Source organism: Oncorhynchus tshawytscha, linkage group LG33 (genome assembly GCF_018296145.1).
Source record: "Oncorhynchus tshawytscha isolate Ot180627B linkage group LG33, Otsh_v2.0, whole genome shotgun sequence".
Lineage (NCBI taxonomy): Eukaryota > Metazoa > Chordata > Actinopteri > Salmoniformes > Salmonidae > Oncorhynchus > Oncorhynchus tshawytscha.
Window position 1 is genome coordinate 32,052,073 of NC_056461.1, and position 27,142 is coordinate 32,079,214.

At 41.5% G+C, this 27,142-nt stretch overlaps 3 protein-coding genes across 4 annotated transcripts; 2 read left to right on the top strand and 1 right to left on the bottom strand.

Annotated features, from left to right (window-relative positions):
- Positions 1-6,725: 6,725 nt before the first annotated feature.
- On the top strand, positions 6,726-14,459 carry slc22a6l (solute carrier family 22 member 6, like). 2 transcript variants are annotated; one of them, XM_024396863.2, is made up of 11 exons: positions 6,726-7,330; positions 7,448-8,098; positions 8,343-8,446; positions 8,725-8,879; positions 9,004-9,172; positions 9,264-9,387; positions 12,142-12,257; positions 12,357-12,571; positions 12,682-12,790; positions 13,017-13,220; positions 13,334-14,459. In XM_024396863.2, exons 2-11 carry the CDS (start codon positions 7,679-7,681, stop codon positions 13,425-13,427), a joined length of 1,710 nt encoding a protein of 569 aa, XP_024252631.1. In that variant the 5' UTR covers positions 6,726-7,330; positions 7,448-7,678; the 3' UTR covers positions 13,428-14,459. The 2 variants fall into 2 exon arrangements, with proteins under 2 accessions (XP_024252631.1, XP_024252632.1); XM_024396864.2 differs by having other exon boundaries at positions 6,726-7,288.
- LOC112230645 (cytochrome c oxidase subunit 8B, mitochondrial) lies at positions 13,640-18,549 on the top strand. The gene is given in 3 exon segments (XM_042311217.1): positions 13,640-13,649; positions 16,911-17,029; positions 18,093-18,549. Coding segments are annotated over 3 exon segments (225 nt in total). The 3' UTR covers positions 18,189-18,549.
- Positions 18,550-19,432: 883 nt separating this feature from the next.
- epdl2 (ependymin-like 2) lies at positions 19,433-21,361 on the bottom strand. The gene is made up of 6 exons (XM_024396865.2): positions 21,177-21,361; positions 20,926-20,960; positions 20,461-20,595; positions 20,138-20,324; positions 19,850-19,934; positions 19,433-19,661 (listed from the first exon to the last, which is right to left on the bottom strand). The coding sequence occupies exons 1-6, from the start codon at positions 21,250-21,252 to the stop codon at positions 19,535-19,537; spliced, it is 645 nt and encodes a 214-aa protein (XP_024252633.1). The 5' UTR covers positions 21,253-21,361; the 3' UTR covers positions 19,433-19,534.
- Between the last annotated feature and the right edge of the window lie 5,781 nt (positions 21,362-27,142).

The window sequence follows — 27,142 nt, forward strand, 5'->3', positions numbered from 1 at the left end:
GTATTTTATGTATTTCTGTGATTTGGTTAGTTAGTTAGTAACAAAATAATTAAGCCAATTTGTATATAGTTGAGTCATTATGGAGACTATGGTTCGTACAGATATCAAAGGGTTTGTGACATTCAGAAATGAGGCTGATGAGGTAATAGTGATACATTAATAGAAGACTAATTGATAAGATATGAAAATATCTGAAGAGTCGATTCGGGAAATAGAGACTCTATAAACATTTTCCCGTGGTGCCCCAACTTCCTAGTTAATTAATGTTTACATGATTAATTTAATCACATAATAATAATTACACATAGAGAATTGATTTGATAAAATAACAGTCTTCACATTTTATGTTAAATAACAATCACTAGCATGTTAGTGGCTGCTGCCCTACATACATAGACTTGAAATCACTGGCCACTTTAATAATGGAACACTAGTCACTTTAATGATGTTGACATATTTTGCATTACCCATCTCATATGGATATACGTACTGTATTCTATTCTATTCTACTGCATCTTAGTCTAAGCTGCTCTGACATTGCTCGTCCAAATATTTATATATTCATAATTCCATTCCTTTACTTAGATTTGTGTGTATTGAGTGTATTGTTGTGAAATTGTTAGATATTACTTCTTAGATGTTACTGCACTGTTGGAGCTAGAAACACAAGCATTTCGCTACACCCGCAATAACATCTGCTAAACACGTGTATGTGACCAATAACATTTCATTTGATTTGATACACATACACCGGCTTACCTCACGTTCCCACACTGTGTAGCAACTCAACACCGACACACATTGCAGTCTCTCTGACTATAGGATCCAAGCTGTTGCCAGTATTTCTGCCAGAGATCTGTAAAGCATTAAACGACATGGGGACGAAATGAGTCACCAGTTACTCCAGACAGTCTTCTCCATTACACATCTACATGCCTTGCTTCAACAGTTGATTACAAAACAAATGTACCATATGTACAACTAAAAAGTTGTTGTTTACTTTATAAACAGTTGTCACGTTGACATTCCCAGGAAATTAGCGAAAAGTTTAGCCTTCTTAATTAAGGTGTAGATGACTATTCGCACCACCTGTACAAACACATAGTGCATTGAAACCTACAAGGTCAAACTGTCCCTCACTGAATTATAGGCTGTTTTAACAGCATAACAACTAGAGTCGATGTCCACACCTCCTGCGGAAAAGTAATTAGCACAATAAAAAGAATCCCAATCAAAATCCATCTGTTTAAGCTAGAGATATCATTTTTTATTTTTGCATGGGCTGCGTTCCAGTCCACTGCATCCACCAATGGAGGCCTCCCACATCTGTGGAGTTACAGTGAAGTTTGTCAGACCATGAGACATCCTGAAAATCGGTCTTCTCACGAAAACATCTGTGGAGTTACAGTGAAGTTTGTCAGACCATGAGACATCCTGAAAATCGGTCTTCTCACGAAAACATCTGTAGCATCCAAATGGTTTGGCCTACAAACTAATATGAAAAACAAATGGTGAGACTCTCATGAACACGTACATGTTGCTCTAGGACGCTCTAAAACTAGTCTGAAGGTAGCTCGGTACTAGTTTAAAATGAATGGAAGTATAGTTTAGTGTTAAATAGGGGTATAAAAAATAAATAATAATATCCTGATCTATCTTATTTCTCAGATATAGGACAGACACAATTAAAACAAACTTTTGATTAAGTTTTGGACTACCTGTTTTTCCATGAATTCATCTGTTATTCAATTTGTTTCTGTGGGCTAATAGCAGTAAACCCAAATTCAAATTTTCAATAAATGGTTTGCTATATTTTTTTGATACCTAAAGGGCTCACATAGCTAATTGACCATATTAATACAATGTCATATGTTAGCTTAGTAAAACTTGTATCTCTTACTCCATAATTACCTAAGGCTAGAACAATACATTGGGAACTCTTGTTCAGTGTGTCTCTGCATAACCCAGGCTAAATTGGTCTGGAATTGTCTGGTGGCACCTTACAAGTGGAGAGTCATTCATTCTGACAACTCATGCTGTTTCTTATTGGAGCAGAGCAGATTCCTCCAAGCCAAATGCCACTGTGGTAGATATCTGTAACTCGACAAGCAACGTTTCTTACTTATAGACAGTACATACTGTATACATACATGGATAGCGAAGGAAAATACTACTTACAGAGAAGGACTAATAATACTTTAATATCTACAGTATAGCTGTACGTCTTTCACCCTGTCATCTGGCTCACTCTCTCAGTTCAAAGGTCTAGACGACCCCCTTCCGTTTCTCCCAATTCCTGTTAATATAATTTGATCATTACTTTGTTCCTTTGTCAGGACTGTCCCAAAGTATTGCTAACTCACGGTACTCTGAGTCCAAATGTCAAACGAGTTGAATAACTGGATGGAATAATGTGAGTGGGGTTCTGGTCACTTATTGGCCACAGATTGTCTTATGAAACACAATGTGAGACATGAAGTAGAAAAGTAAATACATTAGCACAAGAGAACACCTTTCATACTATGTCTGGATACTTTCAACTCCATGATATAGAGTATGTCTGGATACTTTCAACTCCATGATATAGAGTATGTCTGGATACTTTCAACTCCATGATATAGAGTATGTCTGGATACATTCAACATATGTCTGGATACATTCAATACATTCGATCAAGGGGAGGGGGCTGAAGGGGGGGTTCGCCCAGGGAGCCATACAACCTAGAACTGCCACTGCTTACCAGTGTGTTCCCTGTGCTCTAGTTTTTGTTTTTTCTTAGTCTTCCCAGTTCTGACCTTTCTGCCTGTCCTGACCTTGATCCCGTCCTGTACCTGTCTGACTCTGATTCGGATTACAACTCTTTGCCTGCCTTGACTTACCTTTTGCCTGCCCCTTGTACAGTAATAAACTCTCACACTCGTACAATCCACCTCTTGTGTCTGTATCTGGGTCTTAGCCTGAGCCGTGATAGGTGAATATTTCCAGACATACTGTCACGCCCTGGCCATAGAGAGGCTTTTTATTCTCTATTTTGGTTAGGCCAGGGTGTGACTAGGGTGGGCATTCTATGTTCTTTTTTCTATGTTTTTATATTTCTTTGTTTTTGGCCGGGTATGGTTCTCAATCAGGGACAGCTGTCTGTCGTTGTCTCTGATTGAGAACCATACTTAGGTAGCTCTTTCCCACATGGGTTTTGTGGGTAGTTGCTTTCTGTTTTTGTGTCTGCACCAGACAGAACTGTTTTGGTTGTTCCCTTTGTTGTTTTGTCATTCAGTGTTCTGTTCTATTAAATAATGATGAACACGTACCAAGTTGCACCTTGGTCCTCACCTTCTTCAACCAACAGCCGTTACACATACTCTATATCATGAATGTGCAATTGACAGCCCCTTTTGTAGACCATCCCCCCAAAAAAGAAAAAACACCTAGTTGGTGTGTCAACTTACTATGGTGTAATTTCAAAATGTGTTAGTGCATTGGCAGTTTTTCTATGGCTATGTGAGCGTCATGAATACGCAGGGAGTCAGGAAGCATGTGCAGAAGGAGAGTTTAATAACAATGATGAAAGGCAAATGAACAAAACAGGAGATGCATACTGGACATGAAAGCAAACCCATACTGTCTGATGACTGAGGCTACTGAGGGCTAAATAAAAGGAAGGTAATGAATGTGATGATGTGTGTAATGATGGGGAGCAGGTGTGTGTAATAATGGGGAGCAGGTATGTGTAATGATGGGCAACAGGTGTCTGTAATGATGGGGAGCAGGTGTGTAATGATGGGGAACAGTTGTGTGCAATGATGGGGAACAGGAGTGTGTAATAATGGGGAGCAGGTGTGTGTAATGATGGGGAACAGGTGTGTGTAATGATGGGGAGCAGGTGTGTGTAATGATGGGGAGCAGGTGTGTGTAATGATGGGGAGCAGGTGTGTGCAATGATGGGGAACAGTTTCCGGCACCGACAGAGATGGCCGCCTCGCTTCGCGTTCCTAGGAAACTATGCAGTATTTTGTTTTTTTACGTGCTATTTCTTACATTGGCACCTCAGGTAATCTTAGGTTTCATTACATGCAGTCGGGAAGAACTACTGAATATAAGAGCAACGTCAACTCACCATCAGTACAACCAGGAATATGACTTTCGCGAAGCGGATCCTGTGTTCTGCCTTCCACCCAGGACAACGGAATGGATCCCAGTCTGTGACCCAAAACAACGACGTCGTAAAAGAGGCAAACAAAGTTGTCTTCTGGTCAGGCTCCATAGACGGGCATATCGCGCACCACTCCCTAGCATACTAATCGCCAATGTCCAGTCTCTTGACAACAAGGTTCATGAAAACCGAGCAAGGGTAGCATTCCAGAGAGACATCAGAGACTGTAACGTTCATTGCTTCACGGAAACATGGCTCAATCGAGAGATGCTAACTGAATCGGTGCAGCTAGCTGGTTTCTTCACGCATCGCGCCGACAGAAACAAACATCTTTCTGGTGAGAAGAGGGGCGTGGGCGTATTCCTTATGATTAACGAGACGTGGTGGGATCACAACAACATACAGGAACTCAAGTCCTTCTGTTCACCTGACTTAGAATTCCTCACAATCAAAGGTCGACCGCATTATCTACCAAGGGAATTCTCTTCGATTATATTCACAGCCGTATATATTCCCCCCCAAGCAGACACATTGATGGCCCTGAACAAACTTTATTTGACTCTTTGCAAACTGGAAACCACATATCCTGAGGCTACATTCATTGTAGTTGGGGATTTTAACAAGGCTAATCTGAAAACAAGACTCCCTAAACTGTATCAGCATATCGATTGCGAAACCATGGCTGGTAAAACCTTGGATCATTGCTATTCTAACTTCCATATAAGGCCCTCCCCTGCCCTCCTTTCGGAAAAGCTGACCACAACTCCATTTTGTTGCTCCCTGCCTACAGACAGAAACTAAAACAAGAAGCTCCCGCGCTCAGGTCTGTTCAACGCTGGTCCGACCAATCTGATTCCAAGTTTCAAGACTGCTTCGATCACGTGGACTGGGATATGTTCCGCATTGCTTCCAACAACAACATTGACGAATACGCTGATTCGGTGAGCGAGTTCAAAAGTGCATTGACGATGTCGTTCCCATAGCAACGATTAAAACATTCCCAAACCAGAAACCGTGGATTGATGGCAGCATTCGCGTGAAACTGAAAGCACGAACCACTGCTTTTAACCAGGGCAAGGTGACCGGAAACATGACCGAATACAAACAGTGTAGCAAGGCAATCAAACAAGCTAAGCATCAGTATAGAGACAAAGTAGAGTCACAAAAACCTGAAGGATCTGGAGAAGGTCTGTATGGAGGAGTGGGCCAAAATCCCTGCTGCAGTGTGTGCAAACCTGGTCAAGAACTACAGGAAACGTATGATCTCTGTAATTGCAAACAAAGTTTTCTGTACCAAATATTAAGTTCTGCTTTTCTGATGTATCAAATACTTATGTCATGCAATAAAATGCTAATGAATTATTTAAAAATCATACAATGTGATTTTCTGGATTTTTGTTTTAGATTCCGTCTCTCACAGTTGAATTGTACCTAAGATAAAAATTACAGACCTCTACATGCTTTGTAAGTTGGAAAACCTGCAAAATCGGCAGTGTATCAAATACTTGTTCTCCCCATTGTAGTTGCTTCAATAAAGTACAATATGCCACTGTAGGCATACATGTCTACTTGCTTTAGCCTGTAAGTATAAAGGTTCTCTATTGATTGTTATCACGTTGTTCTACAGATAAATTAATCATCTCCGCTATCCTCACAACATTGTAAATGTTACTCTTCATTTTTAAAGGTCGGAGTATTGTACATTGCTCTCTGTTACTCTTTTTATGGCATTAGCACAGTATACATGATCCCAATTCTAAGACCGTGACAGTTTGAAAAAAATAAAAACTAGATTGTGCTGATTTATAGGGACATTGAACTATGTTGCGCGCCGTAGTTTAAAAAGTCTGTGGATTGTGCTCAAATGAAAAAGTAATACCTTAATTCCTCCATCTTTATGCACCTTTTCCATTGAGATCTGCTGTGGGTGACTTCAGCCCATATTGATGGTCCAATGCAACTGTTTTTTTTTTAGCTCTCAAACACCTAGCTTGCCTGCTCCCTAGCAAGCTGCTCTATCCACACTGATTGGTGAAGTCATTTAATGAGCTAAATGGAAAAAACTGTTGATTTCACAGGTTGAAAAAGGAACCGGAAGGAACAATATAAACCTGTACTTTTTTGGTAGTTCGAACTGGTTCCGAACTTTATTTTGCTGGTAGGAACAGTAAAACGTAACAAAAAAAATGGTGTTTCTGTTCAGAACAAAACAATTGGAAAATGATTTTAGGAACTCTCTTTGTTATTTGTCTACTGCCTTTACTGACTGGGGATGGTTGGACTCTGCTGCTGTTAAAACTGTGGAGTTATTTTATGCAACAGTTACTGTCCTTGTCTTTGCGCTTGTCTAATATCTAATCTTTCTTGTCTCAGAATTATTACAAAATATGATCTCTTTGACCGACTGTCACCATGCAGCATACCAGCAATAATTGTTCCAAAAAGTCAGTTATTTGCCAATCTTAATCCCCTCCCACAATCCCCACACACACACACACACACACACACACACACACACTAACCCCTTCACTCACACTAAAATATAACCAATCAAGACGTTGGGACATCTGTATATACAAAAGAACACTAAGTGTGTGCCTGTGTGTATGATGATGGTGTATGACGGTGTTGACTCTCCAGTGGACAAAGGATTAATGCCACACAGCAAGGACTCTCCTTTTCCCTCAGCGGTCCATGGAAAGAGTAGTTAAGACCTCGAGCGGTTTAACTGAGCAGGTTATAATCCAGAAAGAGTCTATTTCCTCAGAAAAGCCATAGAAATTCCAGAGCAGATTAACTAACAATGCGTAGCAAAAGCACTGTTTCTTTCCTGGTTAGATTTTTGGGCTGTTGTTAAAGGGAACTTTTTAAATATAATGTAACATATTGAAGTGAATGGTCTGAATGGACTCCATGGAATCTTGGTCTCTCTCTGAAAAAAAACTCTTGCTGTGAAGGCTGTGTTTGTTCACAGTAGGATGCTTGCTAAAATCTGGACTTTTCTTCAACAAAGGCAAGGCTGGTGCATAACGGAATCTATATAACAGCTTTTGTGTCTCAAGTGAAGTATTTGATTTATTTTGAAGTCAAACCTTTTAGATGTACTTTGTCCATATGTTCTATAATGGGAAAGAACAGGTATGTTACCATCTCTGCTTCCACTGGATATTCTTTTCTGAGGTATTATTTTTGCACATAATCTGATTATAAAAGAATAAGAGTAAACATCACATCACAATGAAAATGATTGCAAGTATTGATATACTTCTTCCCATTAATGTGCTTCTGTACTCACAGGTAGGCTACAAGTCTCATCAAGTGGAGAACAACATTTTTTAGACGTGTTTTTTTTAACTTGAGTGTTTTTACTTGCTGGCATTTTTTAGACGTGTTTTTTTTAACTTGAGTGTTTTTACTCGCTGGCATTTTTTAGACGTGTTACAAAAGACGTTGAAGTGGAGAATCACATTCCTAGCATCAGCAACTTCTCTTCTCAAGCAAACCCACTTCTAGTTGTGTCTCACAGCCATGGCCTTTGGAGACCTTCTAGAACAAGTGGGCAGCACGGGCCGCTTTCAGGTCCTGCATGTCACCTTGCTCTGTATGCCCATCCTTATGATGGCCAGTCATAATCTGTTGCAGAACTTTGTGGCCTCAGTACCCCCCCACCACTGCAGTGTCCACAGGAACCTGTCCCTGTCTAGTCTGAGCCCGGAGCAGGTTCTGCTGCTCACCGTGCCCCAGGACATTAAGAACAGCAGGCCGGAGAGATGCCTGCGCTATGCTGCGCCCCAGTGGCAGCACCTGTCAGAGAATGGGACCTACAGTCCGAAGGTGAAGCGAGACAGTAGTAATGATACTGAAGACCTTCTAGATGCTGAGCTGCAGGGCTGTAAAGATGGATGGGAGTACAACATGACAGAGATGAGTTCCACAATTATCTCTGAGGTAACAATCATGGATACGGTTTACGTAGTAGTTTTACATGTAAAGATGGATGGGAGTACAGCATGACAGAGATGAGTTCCACAATTATCTCTGAGGTAACAATCATGGATACGGTTTACGTAGTAGTTTTACATGCGTCCAAACAAACATTTGAAAGAGATCAACGACAAAAATAATTGTGGATGTGTTTAAGGATATGTTTCAAACTGTCAGTTATATGTATTTTCTCTTTTTCCCATGCCAGTGGGACTTGGTCTGCGATCTTCGCTCGTTGAAGCAGATGGGACAAACCATTTATATGGGAGGGGTGCTTGTGGGAGCTGTAATCTTTGGGGGACTGTCGGACAGGTACCACTTTGCTTTTCTTATTAAATAGATCGTCAGATCTCGAATGTCAGATAATTTCCGTTTTTCTGTTTCAATACTAAGGCCTGGTTTCTCCCTTTGATATTTTTGTTGGCTTATCTCAGACAATGCCTCTTCTGCAAATACAGGTCTCGAAAATACTGGAAGTATGCAGCTGCAGCAGTTATTCAGATACTACACATGGTATTGTACTCTTCAGGGATTAATGGCAGAGGTCTCCTCTGTACCCACTCTCTCTCTCTCTCTACGTTCTGTCTCAGATTTGGACGGCGTTTCCTGCTGCTAATCTCCAACCTGTTGATGGCAGTGGGAGGGACGTGTGCTGCCTTCTCCACCTCATTCTCCGTCTTCTGCCTCTTCCGCTTCATCACTGGCATGGCCCTTTCTGGCCTGGGGCTCAACTCCTTCTCTCTCAGTACGTTACAGGAAGGGCTGGGTAGGCAGTGGGCACTGCAGGCTAAGGTGGGAAATGCTCAAGAAGAGAGAGGCCACCCACCATGTAATTACTCTTTCCGTCTCTCTGTTTCTCTCTCCTCTAGTTGTGGAGTGGATTCCCACAAGAGTGAGGACAGTGGTGGGTACAGGGACAGGCTACTGTTACACAATGGGTCAGCTGATCCTGGCAGTAGTGGCCTACTTCATTCGGGACTGGCGCTGGCTAACGCTGGCTGTCTCCGTACCTTTCTACATCACCTTCCTCTACTCATGGTGAGACCCAAAGGATTGGAGCAGCCATGACACTTTACCTAGTAAGGCTATTTGATTATAACATGTTGTTTACCACATCTGACTTGTGCAGGTGGTTCCTGGAGTCTGCAAGATGGCTCGTCCTGAACAGAAAGTCTGAGCAAGCGGTCAAAAATCTCAAAACAGTGGCCCGAATCAATGGACGCCGTGAAGAGGGTGACAGAATCAATCTTGAAGTAAGGAACTGTGTGTTAATGTGTGTGTGTGTGTGTGTGTGTACCTGCACTTACAGTTAAAGTCGGAAGTTTACATACACTTAGGTTGGAGTCATTAAAACTTGTTTTTCAACCATACCACAAAATTCTTATTAACAAACTATAGTTTTGGCAAGTCGGTTAGTACATCTACTTTGTGCATGACACAAGTAATTTTTCCAACAATTGTTTACAGACAGATTATTTCACTTATAATTCACTGTATCACAATTCCAGTGGGTAAGAAGTTTACATACACTTAGTTGACTGTGCCTTGAAACAGCTTGGAAAAATTATGGAAAATTATGTTATGGCTTTAGAAGCTTCTGATAGGCTAATTGACATAATTTGAGTCAATTTAGAGGTGTACCTGTGGATGTATTTCAAGACCTACCTTCAAACTCAGTACCTCTTTCCTTGACATCATGGGAAAATCAAAAGAAATCAGCCAAGACCTCAGAAAAAAATTGTTGACCTCCACAAGTCTAGTTCATCCTTGGGAGCCATTTCTAAATGCCTGAAGGTACCACGTTCATATGTACAAACAATAATACGCAAGTATAAACAGCATGGGACCCAGCAGCAGACATACCGCTCAGGAAGGAGATGCTTTCTGTCTCCTAGAGATGAACATACTTTGGTGCGAAAAGTGTAAATCAATCCCAGAAGAACAGCAAAGGACCTTGTGAAGATGCTGGAGGAAACAGGTACAAAAGTATCTATAGCCACAGTAAAATTAGTCATATATCGACATAACCTGAAAGGCCGCTCAGCAAGGAAGAAGCCACTGCTCCAAAACCGCCATAAAAAAACAGACTACGGTTTGCAACTGCACATGGGGACAAAGATCGTACTCTTTGGAGAAATGTCCTCTGGTCTGATGAAACAAAAATAGAACTGTTTGGTCATAATGACCATCGTTATGTTTGGAGGAAAAAGGGGGAGGCTTGCAAGCCAAAGAACACCATCCCAACCGTGAAGCACGTGGGTGGCAGCATCATGTTGTGGGGGGGCAGAATCATGTTGTGGGGGTGCTTTGCTGCTGGAGGGACTTGTGCACTTCACAAAATAGATGGCATCATGAAGAAGAAACATTATGTGAATATATTGAAGCAACATCTCAAGACATCAGTCAGGAAGTTAAAGCTTGGTCGCAAATGGGTCTTCCAAATGGACAATGACCCCAAGCATACTTCCAAAGTTGTGGCAAAATGGCTTAAGGTCAACAAAGTCAACAAAGTCAAGGTATTGGAGTGGCCATCACAAAGCACTGATCTCAATCCTATAGAAAATGTGTGGGCAGAACTGAAACAGTGTGCGAGCAAGGAGGCCTACAAACCTGACCCAGTTACACCAGCTCTGTCAGGAGGAATGGCCCAAAATTCACCCAACTTATTGTGGGAAGCTTATGGAAGGCTACCTGAAACGTTTGACCCAAGTTAAATAATTTAACCTCGAGTGTAGGGGGCAGTATTTTGATATTTAGATGAAAAATGTACCCAAATGAAACTGCCTATTTCTCAGGCCCAGAATCTAGAATATGCATATAATTGTCAGATTAGGATAGAAAACACTCTAAAGTTTCCAAAACTGTCAAAATATTGTCTGTGAGTATAACAGAACTGATATTGCAGGCGAAAACCTGAGGAAAATCCAACCAGGATGTGCTGTTTTTCCTGAAACCTCTCTTTTCCATTGCATGCCTTCCCTCCATTTTAAGGGATATCATTCAGATTCCTTTCTCTATGGCTTTCACATGGTGTGAACAGTCTTTAGACATAGTTTCAGGCTTTTATTCTGAAAAATGAGCGAGAAAGATCACATCATGTCAGTGGATGGCTGGGTGCCAGCAGAATTTTGCATGCGCAACAGCTTGGAGCAGATATTTTCTCTCTCTCTCCTATTGAAAAAAGCTACGGTCCGATTGAAATATGATCTATTATTTATTGTAAAAACAAACTACGGATACTATTTGGAATTTTCGTCTGCCCCGCCGTGACTGCTCGAGCCTGTGGATTTCTGAACAAAACTCGCCAACCAAATGGAGGTATTTTGGATCTAAAAATAATCTTTATCAAACAAAAATAACATTTATTGTGTAACTGGGAGTCTCGTGAGTGCAAACATCCGAAGATCATCAAAGGTAAGCGATTCATTTTATTGCTTTTCTGACTTTCGTGACCAATCTACTTTGCTGCTAGCTGTTTGTAATGTTTGTCTGCTGAGAGAGATGTCCTAACATAAATGCTTGGTTTGCTTTTGCTGTAAAGCTTTTTTGAAATCTGACACACCAGGTGGATTAACAACAAGCTAAACTGTGTTTTGCTATATTGTACTTGTGATTTCATGAAAATTAAATATTTTTAGTAATTTAATTTGAATTTAGCGCTCTGCAATTCAGCGGATGTTGACGAAAATGATCCCGCTAAAGGGATGGGTGCACCAAGAAGTTTTAAAGGCAATGCTACCAAATATGAATTGAGTGTATGTAAACTTCTGACCCACAGGGAATGTGATGAAATAAATCAAATTTGAAATAAATCATTCTCTCAACTATTATTCTGACATTTCACATTCTTAAAATAAAGTGGTGATCCTAACTGACAGGGAATGTTTACTCAGATTAAATGCCAGGAATTGTGTTAAACTGAGTTCAAATGTATTTGGCTAAGGTGCATGTAAATTTCCGACTTCAACTGTATGTGAAAGTACTCAGTACTGTCTCTGTGCGTCCAGATGCTGCAGGATTCCATGAAGAAGGAGATGTCCTGCTCACAGGGCTCCTACTCTGTAGTAGACCTGCTCCGCACGCCCACCATGAGGAACATCACCATCTGTCTCAGTGCTGTCTGGTGTGTCTCCTCTACTTCTGCCTTTCACTATGACAAAGTGCTGCCCAAAAACCCCTTCTAAATGAAATGATCATGACACCCACTTTGACATTCTTTAAGGTTCTCCACGAGCTTCGCCTACTATGGTCTATCTATGGATCTGCAGAAGTTTGGTGTGGACATCTACTTGATTCAAGTGATATTCGGAGCGGTGGACATCCCTGCCAAAGTAGTGGTTACAGTGTCCATGAGTATATTTGGGAGACGGCCCTCACAGTGCGCTGCACTCATATTGTCTGGAGTCACCATTTTGATCAACATATTGGTGCCATACGGTGAGGTGGTTTTGCCTGTGTTGGGTGTCATTGTGCTCTTTTTGGATGTCATGGCTAACAGCACTGGTGTGATTTCATTGTTGTCTGTTGCTGTTATCGCTTCCATTCAGAAAAACAGACAGTGCGCACCACTCTAGCCGTGCTGGGTAAGGGGTGCCTGGCCGCGTCATTCAACTGCTGCTACCTCTACTCTGGAGAGCTGTACCCCACCATCATCCGGTAATTCCAGCTCTACCAATGACACCCATCACGCACAGGATGTTTCAGTTGACTATAGTATTCCAATACTGACTGTAAAACGTATGTGTTTTTATATGTAATATTTTTACCTGTTCATTAGCATTAGGCAATATATGTGATGAAGATGAATGCAAATGGGGAAAAATGTATTCTGTTCAGGTGTCTGATGAAATTTGATAGTTGGGGATTCTCTTCTGTGCCCCAGGCAGAATGGCATGGGCTGGGTGTCCATGATGGCTCGTGTAGGAGCGATGGTGGCCCCCATGGTGCTGCTCCTTGGGGAGGCTGTCCCGTGGCTGCCTGGCTTCATCTATGGGGTAGCCCCCATCTTAAGTGGGGTGGTCGCCATCTATCTGCCAGAAACACTTGGTGCACCACTACCCGACACTATCCAGGATGTGGATGAGAGGTAAGTCGAGACACAGACTCAAGAGCAGTAGAATATTGAACACTGTACCAGGAGTAGTAAAGTGAGAACGACTCCCAACTGCAAACTAGCTTCCTTTATTTTCTTTCTTTTAGAAGTGTCAAGAAAACAATCCTCAATGCCTCGCCCAAGAAGGAGGAGCTGGACATGGTAGATATCCATAATACCCTGTTCAAGGAAGCTGCCTGAAGACTCATCAAATGTTACTGACCTTGCCTGTATAGTCTAAATAGATACTACAGTTGCTTGCTCTACAGTTTTTTCACAAAGACTGTAAGGTCTTACCATGATTTGTTTTGGAAGACTGATGAACTATGAGCTACGTAGAATAATGAAATAATCTGCTGTGGTACACTATGGTCTGTTTAACATTTAATATTTCAACAGTAAAACATGAATTAATGCTAGATTGTGAGTAAATAAATATATGCTACAGTATATTGTGTATTCTAACTACAACTTTATTTGCATCTTTCTATGGGCCAGGCCTATATTTTTATGACATATACTAGTATGCATTCCTTAAAATAATGACCAAGTTATCCTCACCTTCTATCAGTATGATCAGTATGAATGGTCTTAGCCATGTGGCTATATTGTTTGTGACTGTGGCACAATTTCCGTTACAGTCCATGAAACTGGTCATCTTGACTGGGCATGGTATTTGTAGCTGGAATCGGTTTGTGTAGCTTAGGCCTACAGTATATCAGGTAGAAAATAAAATGTCAGATGTTGTCCTGTCTCCGTATTTTCCTAGAAAACGAGGAGGGGAAAATGCAAATCATATTACCTAAATAAAAGATGCTACACATGGTCAGTGTTTAAAAGATCAGAAGAAGATCAGATAGATACATAACATAACTTTTTTTTAGGACATGATGCCCAGAAAGTGCAAAGTTGCGTATGTGGGCCTACAACACCCCTAACCTACATTGAACATGCTTTTTAAGTCCAGGACTCGAGTAGGCTTATTTTGGTTCAATAAAAAAATACAGATTAGAAAAACTCCCTAAAAAATGTCCCTATGGTTCAGACTTTAAGCAAAGGGTATAGAATTGAATCACGTTGAGAACACAATCGTTTACATTTGGCAAAAACAAGTTGGTCTCAAAAGAGTGTTCTCACTGCCAATGAAAAGGGGAGTATCCTAGTATGTACAGTACCAGTCAACAGTTTAGACACACCTCCTCATTCAAGGGTTTTTCTTGATTTTTACAATTCCCTACATTGTACAATAATAGTGAAGACATCAAAACTACGAAATAACACATATGGAATCATGTAGTAACCAAAAAAGTGTTAAATAAATCTACATTTATTTTATATTTGAGATTCTTCAAAGTAGCCACCTGTCACGCCCTGACCTTAGAGATCCCTGTTTATTCTCTATATTTTGGTTAGGTCAGGGTGTGACTAGGGTGGGTACTCTAGTTTTTGTATATCTATGTTTTCTTTTTCTTTGTTGGCCTAGTATGGTTCCCAATCAGAGGCAGCTGTCTATCGTTGTCTCTGATTGGGGATCATACTTAGGCAGCCCTTTTTCCCACCTTCAGTTGTGGGATCTTTGTTTGGTTGCATGTATTTTTGCACGACGAACCTGTTCGTTTGTTGTATTGTTTCTTTTTTTTTTGCTGGTTCACATTTCAATAAAATATGATGAACTCAAATCATGCTGCGCCTTGGTCTACCCTTAAAGACGAACGTTACACCACCCTTTGCCTTGATGACAGCTATGCACACTCTTGGCATTCTCTCAACCAGCTTCATGCAGCTGGAATGCATTTCAATTAACAGTTGTGCCTTGTTAAAAGTTAATTTGTGGAATTTCGTTCCTTAATGCGTTTGAGCCAATCAGTTGTGTTGTGACAAGTTAGGGGGTATACAGAAAATAGCCCTATTTGGTAAAAGACCAAGTTCATATGATGGCAAGAACAGCTCAAATAAGCATAAGTGCATAATTACTTTAAGAAATGAAGGTCAGTCAATCCAGAAAATTTCAAGAACTTTGAAAGTCTCTTCAAGTCAGTTGCAAAAACCATCAAACGCTATGATGAAACTGGCTCTCACGAAGACCACCACTGTAAAGAAAGACCCAGAGTTACCTCTGCTGCAGAGGATACATTCATTAGAGTTACCAGCCTCAGAAATTGCAGCCCAAATAAATGCTTCAGAGTTCAAGTAACAGACACATCTCAACATCAACTGTTCAGAGGAGATTGCGTGAATCAGGCTTTCATGGTCGAATTGCTACAATGAAACCACGAGTAAAGGACACCAATAAGAAGAAGAGCTTTGCTTGGGCAAAGAAACACGAGCAATGGACATTAGACTGGTGGAAATCTGTCCTTTGGTCTGATGAGTCCAAATTTGAGATTTTTGGTTCCAACCACCGTGTCTTTGTGATTAGGTGAACGGATGATCTCTGCATGTGTGGTTCCCACCGTGAAGCATGGCAAAGGAGGTGTGATGGTGTGGGGGTACTTTGCTGGTGACCAGCATGGCTACCACAGCATTCTGCAGCGATACGCCAACCCATCTGGTTTGGCTTAGTGGGACTGTCAATTGTTTTTCAACAGGACAATGACCCAACACACCTCCAGGCTGTGTAAGGGCTATTTGACCAAGAAGGAGAGTGATGGAGTAAGGCATCAGATGACCTTGCCTCCACAATCACCCGACCTCAACCCAATTGAGATGGTTTGGGATGAGTTGGACCACAAAGTGAAGGAAAAGCAGCCAACAAGTGCTCAGCATAAGTGGGAACTCATTCAAGACTGTTGAAAAAGCATTCCAGGTGAAGCTGGTTGAGAGAATGCCAAGAGTGTGCAAAGCTGTCATCAAGGCAAAGGTTGGTTACTTTGAAGAATCTAAAATCTAAAATCTATTTTGATTTGTTTAACACTTTTTTGGTAACTACATGATTCCATATGTGTTATTTCATAGTTTTGATGTCTTCACTATTGTTCTACAATGTAGAAAATAATACAAAATAAAGAAAAACCATTGAATGAGTAGGTGGGTCCAAACTGTTGACTGGTACTGAATATAAATAGCTAACCAGGTGGAGCTGAAAACACCTGCCCTGGATGATGGGTCGTCACTGCTCATTCACTAACATTTCATCTTCAAAACTCAATCTGACATAGAGCTCACTGTTTGCACTTGACAACAAACTTTTTCAACACACCTCCTCCTTCTTTTCCACCATCTTCAACCGATTCAGATTCAACCTCTGCCTCCCTCATTCTCTTCAACCCCTCTTCCTCTCTTTCTTGCCACCTCAAGTGACGCCATGTCTACTGCAACTCCATAATTTCTGAAAAGACATTCATTCGCACACCGGTAGTCGTCTGGTATGATAACTACAACTACCATAATGCCCTTGGGAAATCACAGAATTACCTCCTTGGCCTATCAACTCTGTTATCACTAGTTACCACACCCACAAATGTCAAAAATCGCTGTATCGTAATTCATGAATGTATTTCGTTGCTTTTTGTCTTAATTTAAGGTTAGGTATATGATTATAATCTGATTTTAAGAAGGTAAATTGTAGAAATAGGTGGGGTTTAGCCATAATTATGACTTTGCCGCTCTGGTAACTAGTAACAACCGATCACCACCACCGCAACCCACTTCCCGACCATTAAAGAACATTGCTCTACTCCACAGTTGTGTCTGGTCTCCTCAGAACTATTTCAACTCGCACTGCTCTGGCACTGCGGGGACCCATGATCACCTAGAGGGCAAGTGTCTTCACCAGACCGGCTAAAGACCCTCTCGGCCCTTCCGTAAGTAGTTAACTTTACCTGTGGTCGTGAAACCGACAAGAAGCTCGTAGCTGTTGAGGCATAAGCCATGTTGGGCCTGCTAGTTAATGTTAGCTACCTAACTGATAGCTGAAGATGTTTAGCTTTGACTTTAGTTTGTGTCATAGCTAGCCAGCTAATTCAGCTGTGGTGGGGTAACATTGCGATGACACGAGTGTTGCATAAACATCAATTGAACAGAGTTGAACTGGAAGGTCACATTAGACAGTTAACGTCAGCTAACTGTAGGTCAGTTCATGACAGGCTGGTTAGGGATGCATAGCTACTATGGCAAACTAACGTTAGCTAGCTGACAGATTTTTTTTATTTAACCTTTATTTAACTAGGCAAGTCAGTTAATAACAAATTCTTATTTACAATGACGGCCTAACCCGGAGGACACTGGGCCAATTGTGCGCCGCCCTATGGGACTCCCAATCACGGCCGGTTGTGATACAGCATGGAATCGAACCAGGGTCTGTAGTGACGTATTTAGCACAGAAATGCAGTGCCTTAGACAGCTGCGCCACTCGGGGGCCCAGATCGCGGGATGTCGGACCTATTCCTGTTTTGTTTATTACGTTTAAAAATGCATCTAATTTAGCAACTTTCCTATCAATGTAAAACTCTTTCTTTTTATGATAATAATTTACAAACTTTTAGTGTGGTAATCTGCAAGGTCGTGTTAGCTATGTAGCTAGCTAACATGGCTAACCTTTGATTTATCAGCAACAGGGCAGTGATCAGGAGAATATCCATGACAGGGGCATTGTAGTTTTGCCCCTGAATACATGTGTTGGGTCTATTCAGTGAACTGAAATTCTCAGAACAGAGATGGAAATGTAGCTAAATATCGTTTTGCAGGTCAGGAATGTCCATATAGCCTTTTCCATCTGACATGATTCCTTGTACCACATGACATTGAGAAGTAATCATCTGTTCTACACTTTTGAACATTCTCATTCTGTAACGTTACACAACACCCTCAACATAGCACCATGCCATGAATAACCTAGTCCTGTTTACTCTGCCATCCTTTCTATAGGAGACCATCATCGGACTGGGACTGTTCGCACTGGCTATCCTGGGACCTTCCGGTTGGATTCTCACCAACATTGAGGACTACAAGAAGAAAGATTAACTTAACATGGACTCATGTTAATGGATGTTCTGTACATTCTCTTCTTATTCAAGACCCTGCTGGGATCATCATTACTTCAAGAACTCTGTGGAACAAATCCCCAACCTCCATGAACTACCTCTTCATCTCCACTTTACTCTCCTCACTCCTAGTTTACTCTTCAGCCCTTTGGAGAACCGTCTGCAAATAGAATGGCTGCACAACATCTCAAGAATTGTGAATTTGAATTGAACAAGGAGTATGCTACAATAATAAAACATAATTCAACTTGAAATATTCTAGTCTCAAATGTGCCTGTTTGTCAAGTGCCTCTCAATGATGCCAACACCACTCACTAAATAGCCTGGAGAAAAATAAGCTATAAGAGCTGTCTATTTGATTTACTAAGTCTTCTGTTGAAGTTACTATAAATCATTTCGCATTCCTGTAAAGAATGTTATTTTTGGGTTACCTTATGTTGTAAGAAAGTAGTCTGGGTACTGGTCTTTTTAGCTAACATTCCACCCTTTGCTACTCCTGCAAATTACCTAGTGGAATGTTAGCTGAAGAGAGCGGTACCCATTCTAGTAAGAGTGTACTTTAGCACTGATCTTCAAATGGGTGCATTTCATTCTAGTTTCCACTTTTTTCTATAGGCTTCAAATTTATTGATGCCACTTGCATCCAAAGTGGAAATGTAAATTATGATTTCATTATAAAATGATCAATAGCACCATCTGTTGGCCAATAACTGCTATTACAACATGCTGCAATTGAAATTAACACTTACCTTTTAACTAGGCAAGTCAATTAGGAATAAATTCTTATTTTCAATGACAGCCTAGAAACAGTGGGTTAAATGCCTTTTTCTGGGGTAGAACAACAGATGTTTACCTTGTCAGTTCAGGGATTCAATCTTGCAACCTTTCAGTTACCAGTCCAATGCTCTAACCACTAGGCTACCTGACACTACAGTGCATTTTTTCCCCCCACCTTTATGGCTGCCTACACAAGTAGCGCAATTCTGATATTTTGCTCAATTATTGTGCTTCTGTGCTAAGTCCCTTATGGAGTTTTAATTTGGCTCCATTTAATTTGTTACTGTACCTTAAAAAAAAATCTTGAATCTGCATTTGAGAGTTTGAGTGTCTACAGGGTTGTGCTCTTCTGTTACCCCGAAAAAATACATTTATTTATTAAATATGTGCATCTTGTATTTTTTTTATCGCCAATGCCATCAGGTTAAAACAGACAGGAGTCCAATGCTTATTGTTTCAACAATAGTTTAATATAGTTTATGAAGTTATTACTTTAAATGATCATAGTGGAGTAGGAAGTGGAAAATGCTTTGATGCATTACTATTAACTCAAATTAGGGCATCAAAGAAAGTTGTCAGTGCTGCATCGTTGCCCGGCTGTGCTTTGTCACAGAAAGAAGGAGGGTTGAAAACTTCAGGGTCCTCAACTCCGAGCACCATGTCAAAGAAACTCAGACTGGAGATGGAACAGACAGTAACATAAAAGCCCCCATCAGGCTAAAAGCATTCAGACGTGGGCTCTTTCTCAATGCAGTGTTTCTCAAATAAGACCATAGTCCCTTCATCAGATACTGTATATGACTGTTTCATGATTTACGACAGCAATAACAAAACTGCCTAAAATTGGGATTGTGTACCACTTACCTTAGAAGGGTTTGATCCTCAATGTTGTACCACCAGGCATGAACGGGCAGGCAACCAAACTCAGTGAAAGTGAGGAGGTAATCATCTGTAAGGAGTGTGCATGGACATTATAATAAAATGTGCAGAGATGATACAAACCACTAGCTATGTGAACAGCACACCGATGGATTTATGGCAAGGTTTTGATTATATTTCTTAAGTCACCAATGCTAAGGGAATTTAGCAGTGAATGTAAATAATAGTCGGTAATTAGTCGGAGGTTTTCTAGAGTATTCGTCATTCACTCACCGTGAGACTCTGCCATTGTTCCTGACCAGTTGTTGACCAGCAGCCCTTCTGCAGGAGCGGAAAGGCTCCCAATGATCACCTGTGATTGGAACTTGGCATCCCTGGGGATCTCCATTGGCTTCCAGGGATCCTTAAAGTGGACCTTCTCACAGGTTTGATTATGGCGGAAGATTTGGTAAGCTATACCCTGAGAAGATGAATAATAGACACGTCTGAATGGTTTTTATTTTTGGATGGAAATGGCCTTCACACTATATCATCATCCAGTACAACCCCCTGAATAACAATGATAATGTAGAGAATATGTGTCTGTAAGATCCAACCTCTTTATAAAGAAGAAGGGTGTCTCTGTAGGTGGTGTGGTTGTCCTGGTCCAGAAGAAGTCGGATGTGCACCCTCTCTTCAAAAGCATCATAGGAGAATTTCTCAACACCAAACGTTTTCTCCTTGAGGATCGTCTGTTTGAATGTGTGATAGAAAATACACACATGATACCATTCAGAGTTTGTTTTTAAAGAAAAGCATGCATATTTCATTTGAACAGGAAAGCTACAATATCAGGGGATCTTTTAGTGCTCATCTCAATTACATGAAATCATATTGCAGTATATGCACAGTAGCTCTTTTTTATAGAGCCAAATAAAATCACAGAATGGTTTTGGTTGCCATAAAAACCTCGTACAACTATGAGGAAGAATCTTTCACAGGTATCAAAGGTAGCGGTTTGTAAAAAAAGACAATGTGTAAAGATTTCTCTGGTGAGCTTGATTTAAAAAAAAAAGACTTACCAGTGCCATACTGCCCTCGACCAAAGGTGGTGATTCTTTAATGTGAAAGACATACATTTGTCATATTATAGTAATACAAACAGGTAGAAAATGATTTCCCAAATAGAGATGCAATCTGGCATTCTTCATGCTATTTGCGTGTCTAGGCTATAGACAATATGTTTAGTGTTATTTGATTAACATCGTGGCGGTGCATTTAGTTGGTTATTCCAAAAGTGTCTCAATAAGGAATTACATTTTTTCTCACTTACTGCATGGATGAGGTCGTTCTGCCAAGCTCCCAACAGCCAGACACAGGCTGATGGAAAACAGAAGGTAGGCTTGCATCGTGTGGTTCTAACGTTGGTCTAACGTGTACAGTTGTAACGGCAGCAGCTTGCTCTCCTTCAGCTGTCCTCTCTGACTCACCCTCGTAGTCAAGGGGTTCTTATACACACCTCTTTTAATCCAACTCCACCTCTATGTTTTCTCTCTCACTGAGAGAATGGTACAAGGCCAAGCAGAAGGTCGTGTGCGAGTCATGAAACATCCATAAAATAAGTAGACTCTAACCTTGGTACCATGACTGTGGCCCATCTCATGTACACATTAACACAAATAGACCCTAAAAGCAGCAAACAAGCATTTTTAGCCGTAATACTGTGCAATAGTACACACAGACATTCGGTGACAACCTTCTTCAGTGTGTATATGTTAAATACAATTTTATTAATGTTGCCAAATAATACAAAACAATAAAATAACATGTACAAATAAAATGTAAAATGTTATCAATCAGTTTTCTTTTATTGGTTTCAATTCTCACAAACACAATGTAACAACCCAGAGTTGGAGAAAAAAAGTCCGTTTCAGAGTAAAAACACAATTTATTTTTTTACCTTTATTTAACTAGGCAAGTCAGTTAAGAACAAAACATTATTTTTAATGATGGCCTAGGAACAGTGGGATAACTGCCTGTTCAGTGGCAGAACGACAGATTTTGTACCTTGTCAGGTCGGGGGTTTGAACTTACAACTTTCCGGTTACTAGGCCAACGCTCTAACCACTAGGCTACCCTGCCACCCCGATGTCTTCCATTGTGTTCTTGAGAATTGAAACTAATACAATACAACACAATACAATACAATACACACAAACACAGGAAGCAATATCATGTCATCCTAGGGGCAATGAACTTTACAATTTTAGCTGCCTGTGATAAACCAATACATGAATAAAGTCATACATAGTCGTATACCATTTATTTTTTAAAGAGATGTGAGTATAAAACGTCATGTGGGCTTGATAAAGTCATTATGGCTTCACTATAAGACACTATTCTGTACAGTATGTTTATCTAGACAATGCATCGGAGCTACTCTCGTTTCAGATCCTTTCATCTATCTTCTTTATTGAAAGGTTTGCCTTTAGGCAATACATTTATGTGATTAGTAGAATTTGTACGCTAAGTATACAAAATCATTAAGAACACCTGCTCTTTCCATGACTTTGACTGACCAGGTGAACACTATTGATGCCGGGGGGGCTTAACTTGGTTCATTGAGCTCTAGCCACTCCTTGTGGCTGGCCAGGCACCTGCAGGCTGACTTCAGTCTTCAGTTGAACGGTGTTTCCTCCAACACATTGGTGCAGCTGGCTTCTGGGTTAAGCGGGCGGGGTTTAAGGAGCGAGGCTTGGCGGGTCATGTTTCGGAGGATGCATGACTCGACCTTCGCCTCTCCCAAGCACGTTGGGGAGTTGCAGTGATGAGACAAGATTGAAATTGGGAGAAAAAAATAAAACTCCTGTGTCATCAGAGTCCATGGGTTCGCGCCCAGGCTCTGTCGTAACCGGCCGCGACCGGGAGGTCCGTGGGGTGACGCACAATTGGCCTAGCGTCGTCCGGGTTAGGGAGGGCTTGGTCGATAGGGATGTCCTTGTCTCATCGCGCACCAGCGACTCCTGTGGCGGGCCGGGCGCAGTGCGCGCTAACCAAGGTTGCCAGGTGCACGGTGTATCCTCCGACACATTGGTGCGGCTGGTTTCCGGGTTGGATGCGCGCTGTGTTAAGAAACAATGCGGCTGGTTGGGTTGTGTATCGGAGGACGCATGACTTTCAACCTTCCTCTCTCCCGAGCCCATACGGGAGTTGTAGCGATGAGACAAGATAGTAGCTACTACAATTGGATACCACGAAATTGGGGAGAAAAAGGGGTAAAATAAAATAAAAATATATTTAAAAAAATAAAAAAAATAAATAAAAAAAACTATTTTTTTTAAATTAGGATTTTTACGCCTTGAGACATTTGAGACATGGATTGTGTATGTGTGCCATTTAGAGGGTGAATGGGGAAGACAAAATATTTAAGTACCTTTGAATGGGGTATGGTAGTAGTTGCTAGGCGCACTGGTTTGTGTCAAGAACTGCAACGCTCAATATTTTCCTGTGTGTATCAAGAATGTCCACCACCCAAAGGACATCTAGCCAACTTGACACAACTGTGGGAAGCATTGGAGTCAACATGGGTCAATGCTTTCGACACCTTGTAGAATCCATACCCTGAAGAATTGAGGCTGTTCTGAGGGGCATCTCAATATTATGATGGTGTTCCTAATATTTGGTATACTCAGTGTATATTGGAGTTTGGGCTCTATGGTTACTCTTAATGACAATATGCTCATTCCTGGGAAAAAGACTAAGTGGGAAGGCATGCACTATTGCATAGTATTACTGCAAAAAATGCTTGATTGCTGCCCTTAGGGTCTATTTGTGTTAATGTGTACAGGAGATGGGCCACAGTCATGATACCTAGTGTATGTTTCTGCATTCTCCAAAAATGCTAGCCAGAGGGTTTGAGTTATTCTCTGATTCATGGCTTGTACTGATACTATGGTTTATTAATGGAGGAGATGAAGGTACATTGCACAGTACTGATGGTTTTCTTTCAACTGAAATTGAGTGGAGGTTATGGAGCAGGGAGGTTGTTAGGAATGTCTACATGCATTTGAACAACCTTTATATTGTCTAGGGGTTGTTTGAGTAGTTTATCATGACATATTGTATGAATCCTTTTCCTGCAGTCGAATGACCAGAAGCGCCCTCTAGTGGCCCCTTGGGTGCGATTGTATTAATATTTAAAATAATTTCATAATAAACATTATTTAACAGTCAAACAGGCACTCAGCCAGCCAAATCCCAAGTTAAGATCTTTATCAGCCTCTCTCCCCTCCAACACAAGGCCATTAACCACATAGGTCAATGTCAAAAGCGCACAAAAACTGAGAACCTCAAGTCTGATGAAAACTGAGAACCTCAACTCTGAGAACTGCTTTTTCCAATACAAACAAAATTACCAACTTTAAAAGTGGATTAAAAACAATACAGAATTATTTTCCTTGCTCACATGTCAACCATTGGAACCCATGCACATCCGGTTTGATCACAACAATACATTTTCCAATAAACCACCAATAAGCCATTGGTTAAAAAACAGTTGCTGTTTTATTGCGCTTTGAGCTACTGGCGTTCTGTGCTTTTGTATTGATCTGGTTAACTATTGGATACGTCTTTGTATTGATCTGGTTAACTATTGGATATGTCTTTGTCATTCAACAGCATCACCTGCAGTCTATCCTGATGGTATTTGAGTATTTTTCTAAAAACCTGTTTTCGCTTTGTCTTTATGGGGTATTGTGTGTAGATTGATGAGGAACAAATTGTATTTAATCCATTTTAGAATAAGGCTGTAATGTAACACAATGTGGAAAAAGTCAAGGGGTCTGAATACTTTCCGAATGCACTGTATACTGTACATAGCCAGCACTGCCTATCCCCCACCGAAATGCTTTGACCCAGATAGTTGCTGTTCAGCGCGTAGTCTTGTTTTTAGAAGGCACATTTGAGCAAGCATGGGATGGCCATATTGCCTATAGAGTGGTGAGGAGGAGGAGTCAACCGTGTCCTGAAGCGCTGTGTGGCCAACTTAGCAGTTTTGCCGAGTGGCGCAGCAATCTAAGGCACTGCATCTCAGCGCTAGAGGTGTCACTACAGACACCCTGGTTCGAATCCAGGCTGTATCACAACCGGCCGTGATTGGGAGTCCAATAGGGTGGTGCACAATTGGACCAGCGTCGTCCGTGTTTGGCTGGTGTAGGCCGTCATTGTAAATAACGGCGTCCAGTCCGCACCTTTGGGGGGCCCCTTTACTGTGACATGAACCCAGGCTATCTGTGCAGCCCCTTTACTGTGACATGAACCCAGGCTATCTGTGCAGCCCCTTTACTGTGACATGAACCCAGGCTATCTGTACAGCCCCTTTACTGTGACATGAACCCAGGATATCTGTACAGCCCCTTTACTGTGACATGAACCCAGGCTATCTGTACAGCCCCTTTACTGTGACATGAACCCAGGCTATCTGTACAGCCCCTTTACTGTGACATGAACCCAGGCTATCTGTACAGCCCCATTACTGTGACATGAACCCAGGCTATCTGTGCAGCCTCTTTACGCTTCCATCAAACCGACAGCGTCATTGCATTTTGGTACACCACAGTTACATTCACTTCCAATGAAACACTGCGTTTGCCTTGCAGCATTACGTTGCAGAGGCAGTTGCAGTGTGTTCTGTGTGGTACATACGTTGTATTTATCCAACGTATACGTCAAACTGTATGCGTAGACGGCTTGACAGAAATGGTATCAGAAGGTGAATGTTGAACTTCTCATGCATACTGTACATATCCAAATGATGCTGCATACTATTTTGTGCAATGACGCTGTTGGTGTGTTCGAAGCGTTACTGTGACATGAACACGGGATATCTGTATTCCTCTTGTCTGTCTTTTGTTCTGTATTTATTGAGTGTGTGTCTGAGTAAAGCTGGAACAAATGAGTTGTGGGCCTGTGTTCAGAACTGCTACTAGGAAATAGATGTTTTTTGTTTTTGGAGAAGGGATTTGCCTGACCTGTGCATTGACCCCTCCACTAGATGGAGTGATGAAGTTGTTGTTGGTGATATAAGTTGATGTGTCCAAGAGATCACAGAGTGCCAAGCCTCCTCACTGCTGATTGGTCAATTCAGTGAAGTTTGATCCTTATCTCTGCTTCTGGGCTGATGGCTGTTCATTCAAGCATACTTGATAAACAGAGAGTAGTAGCAGCGTAAAAGAGGGGTCTGGGGGGAAGCACACAATGCAAATTGTCCGGGTAGCCATTTGATTACCTGTTCAGGAATAGGCTTTGTCGTGCACTCTTCACGACTGTCTTGGTGTGTTTGGACCATTCTAGTTTGTTGTTGATGTGGACACCAAGGAACTTGAAGCTCTCAACCTGCTCCACTACAACCCCGTTGATGAGAATGGGAGCGTGCTCGGTGCTCCTTTTCCTGTAGTCCACAATCATCTCCTTAGTCTTGGTTACGTTGAGGGATAGTTTGCTATTCTGGCACCACCCGGCCAGGTCTCTGACCTCCTCCCTGTAGGGGAGAGGAGGGGGGATGAATGGAAGCTGGGGATGATTAGGTGGCCATGATGGTATGAGGGCCAGGTTGGGAATTTAGCCAGGACCCCGAGGTTAGCGGTTAACACCTCTACTTTTACGATAAGTGCCATGGGTTCTTTAGTGATCACAGAGAGTCAGGACACACATTTAACAAGGTATGACTCCAAACACCCAGAAAAGGATCCTCCTCGTTATCCTCACAAATAATCCTGATAGGTATCAGTCTGGTGTTTTCTGTAATGACCTTAGTGATCACTGTTTTACAGCCTGTGCTCGTAATGGTGGCTCAGTGAAACAACCTGTCCTGATTTGTTATAGATGCTTGCAAAAAACTTTAATGAGCAAGCATTCCTTCATGAGCTGGCCTCTGTAAAATGGTATAAAATCAGCTTGTACTCTATACTCCTCTGTAAGCTGGTCATCTATGTATACCCGTAGCAAGACCCACTGGTCGATGCTTATTTATAAAACCCTCTTAGGCCTCACTCCCCTCTATCTGAGATATCTACTGCAGCCCTCATACAACACCCATTCTGCCAGTCACATTCTGTTAAAAGGTTCCCAATGCACACACATCCCTGGGTCGCTCCTCTTTTCAGTTCGCTGCAGCTAGCGACTGGAACAAGCTGCAACAAACACTCAAACTTGAAGTTTTATCTCAATCTCTTCATTCAAAGACCCAATAATGGATGCTCTTAGTGACAGTTGTGGCTGCTTTGTGTGATGTATTGTTGT

Bases quoted from the DNA above. Each gene is read 5' to 3' on its own strand.
- slc22a6l (XM_024396863.2), top strand. From the start codon at position 7,679: ATGGCCTTTGGAGACCTTCTAGAACAAGTGGGCAGCACGGGCCGCTTT. The intron at 9,388-12,141 runs GTAAGGAACTGT...CTGTGCGTCCAG, and splicing joins GTGACAGAATCAATCTTGAA to ATGCTGCAGGATTCCATGAA. The intron at 12,572-12,681 runs GTGAGGTGGTTT...GCTTCCATTCAG, and splicing joins CAACATATTGGTGCCATACG to AAAAACAGACAGTGCGCACC.
- epdl2 (XM_024396865.2), bottom strand. From the start codon at position 21,252: ATGCAAGCCTACCTTCTGTTTTCCATCAGCCTGTGTCTGGCTGTTGGG. The intron at 20,596-20,925 runs GTAAGTCTTTTT...ACATTCAAACAG, and splicing joins TCGAGGGCAGTATGGCACTG to ACGATCCTCAAGGAGAAAAC. The intron at 19,935-20,137 runs GTGAGTGAATGA...CACTCCTTACAG, and splicing joins AACAATGGCAGAGTCTCACG to ATGATTACCTCCTCACTTTC.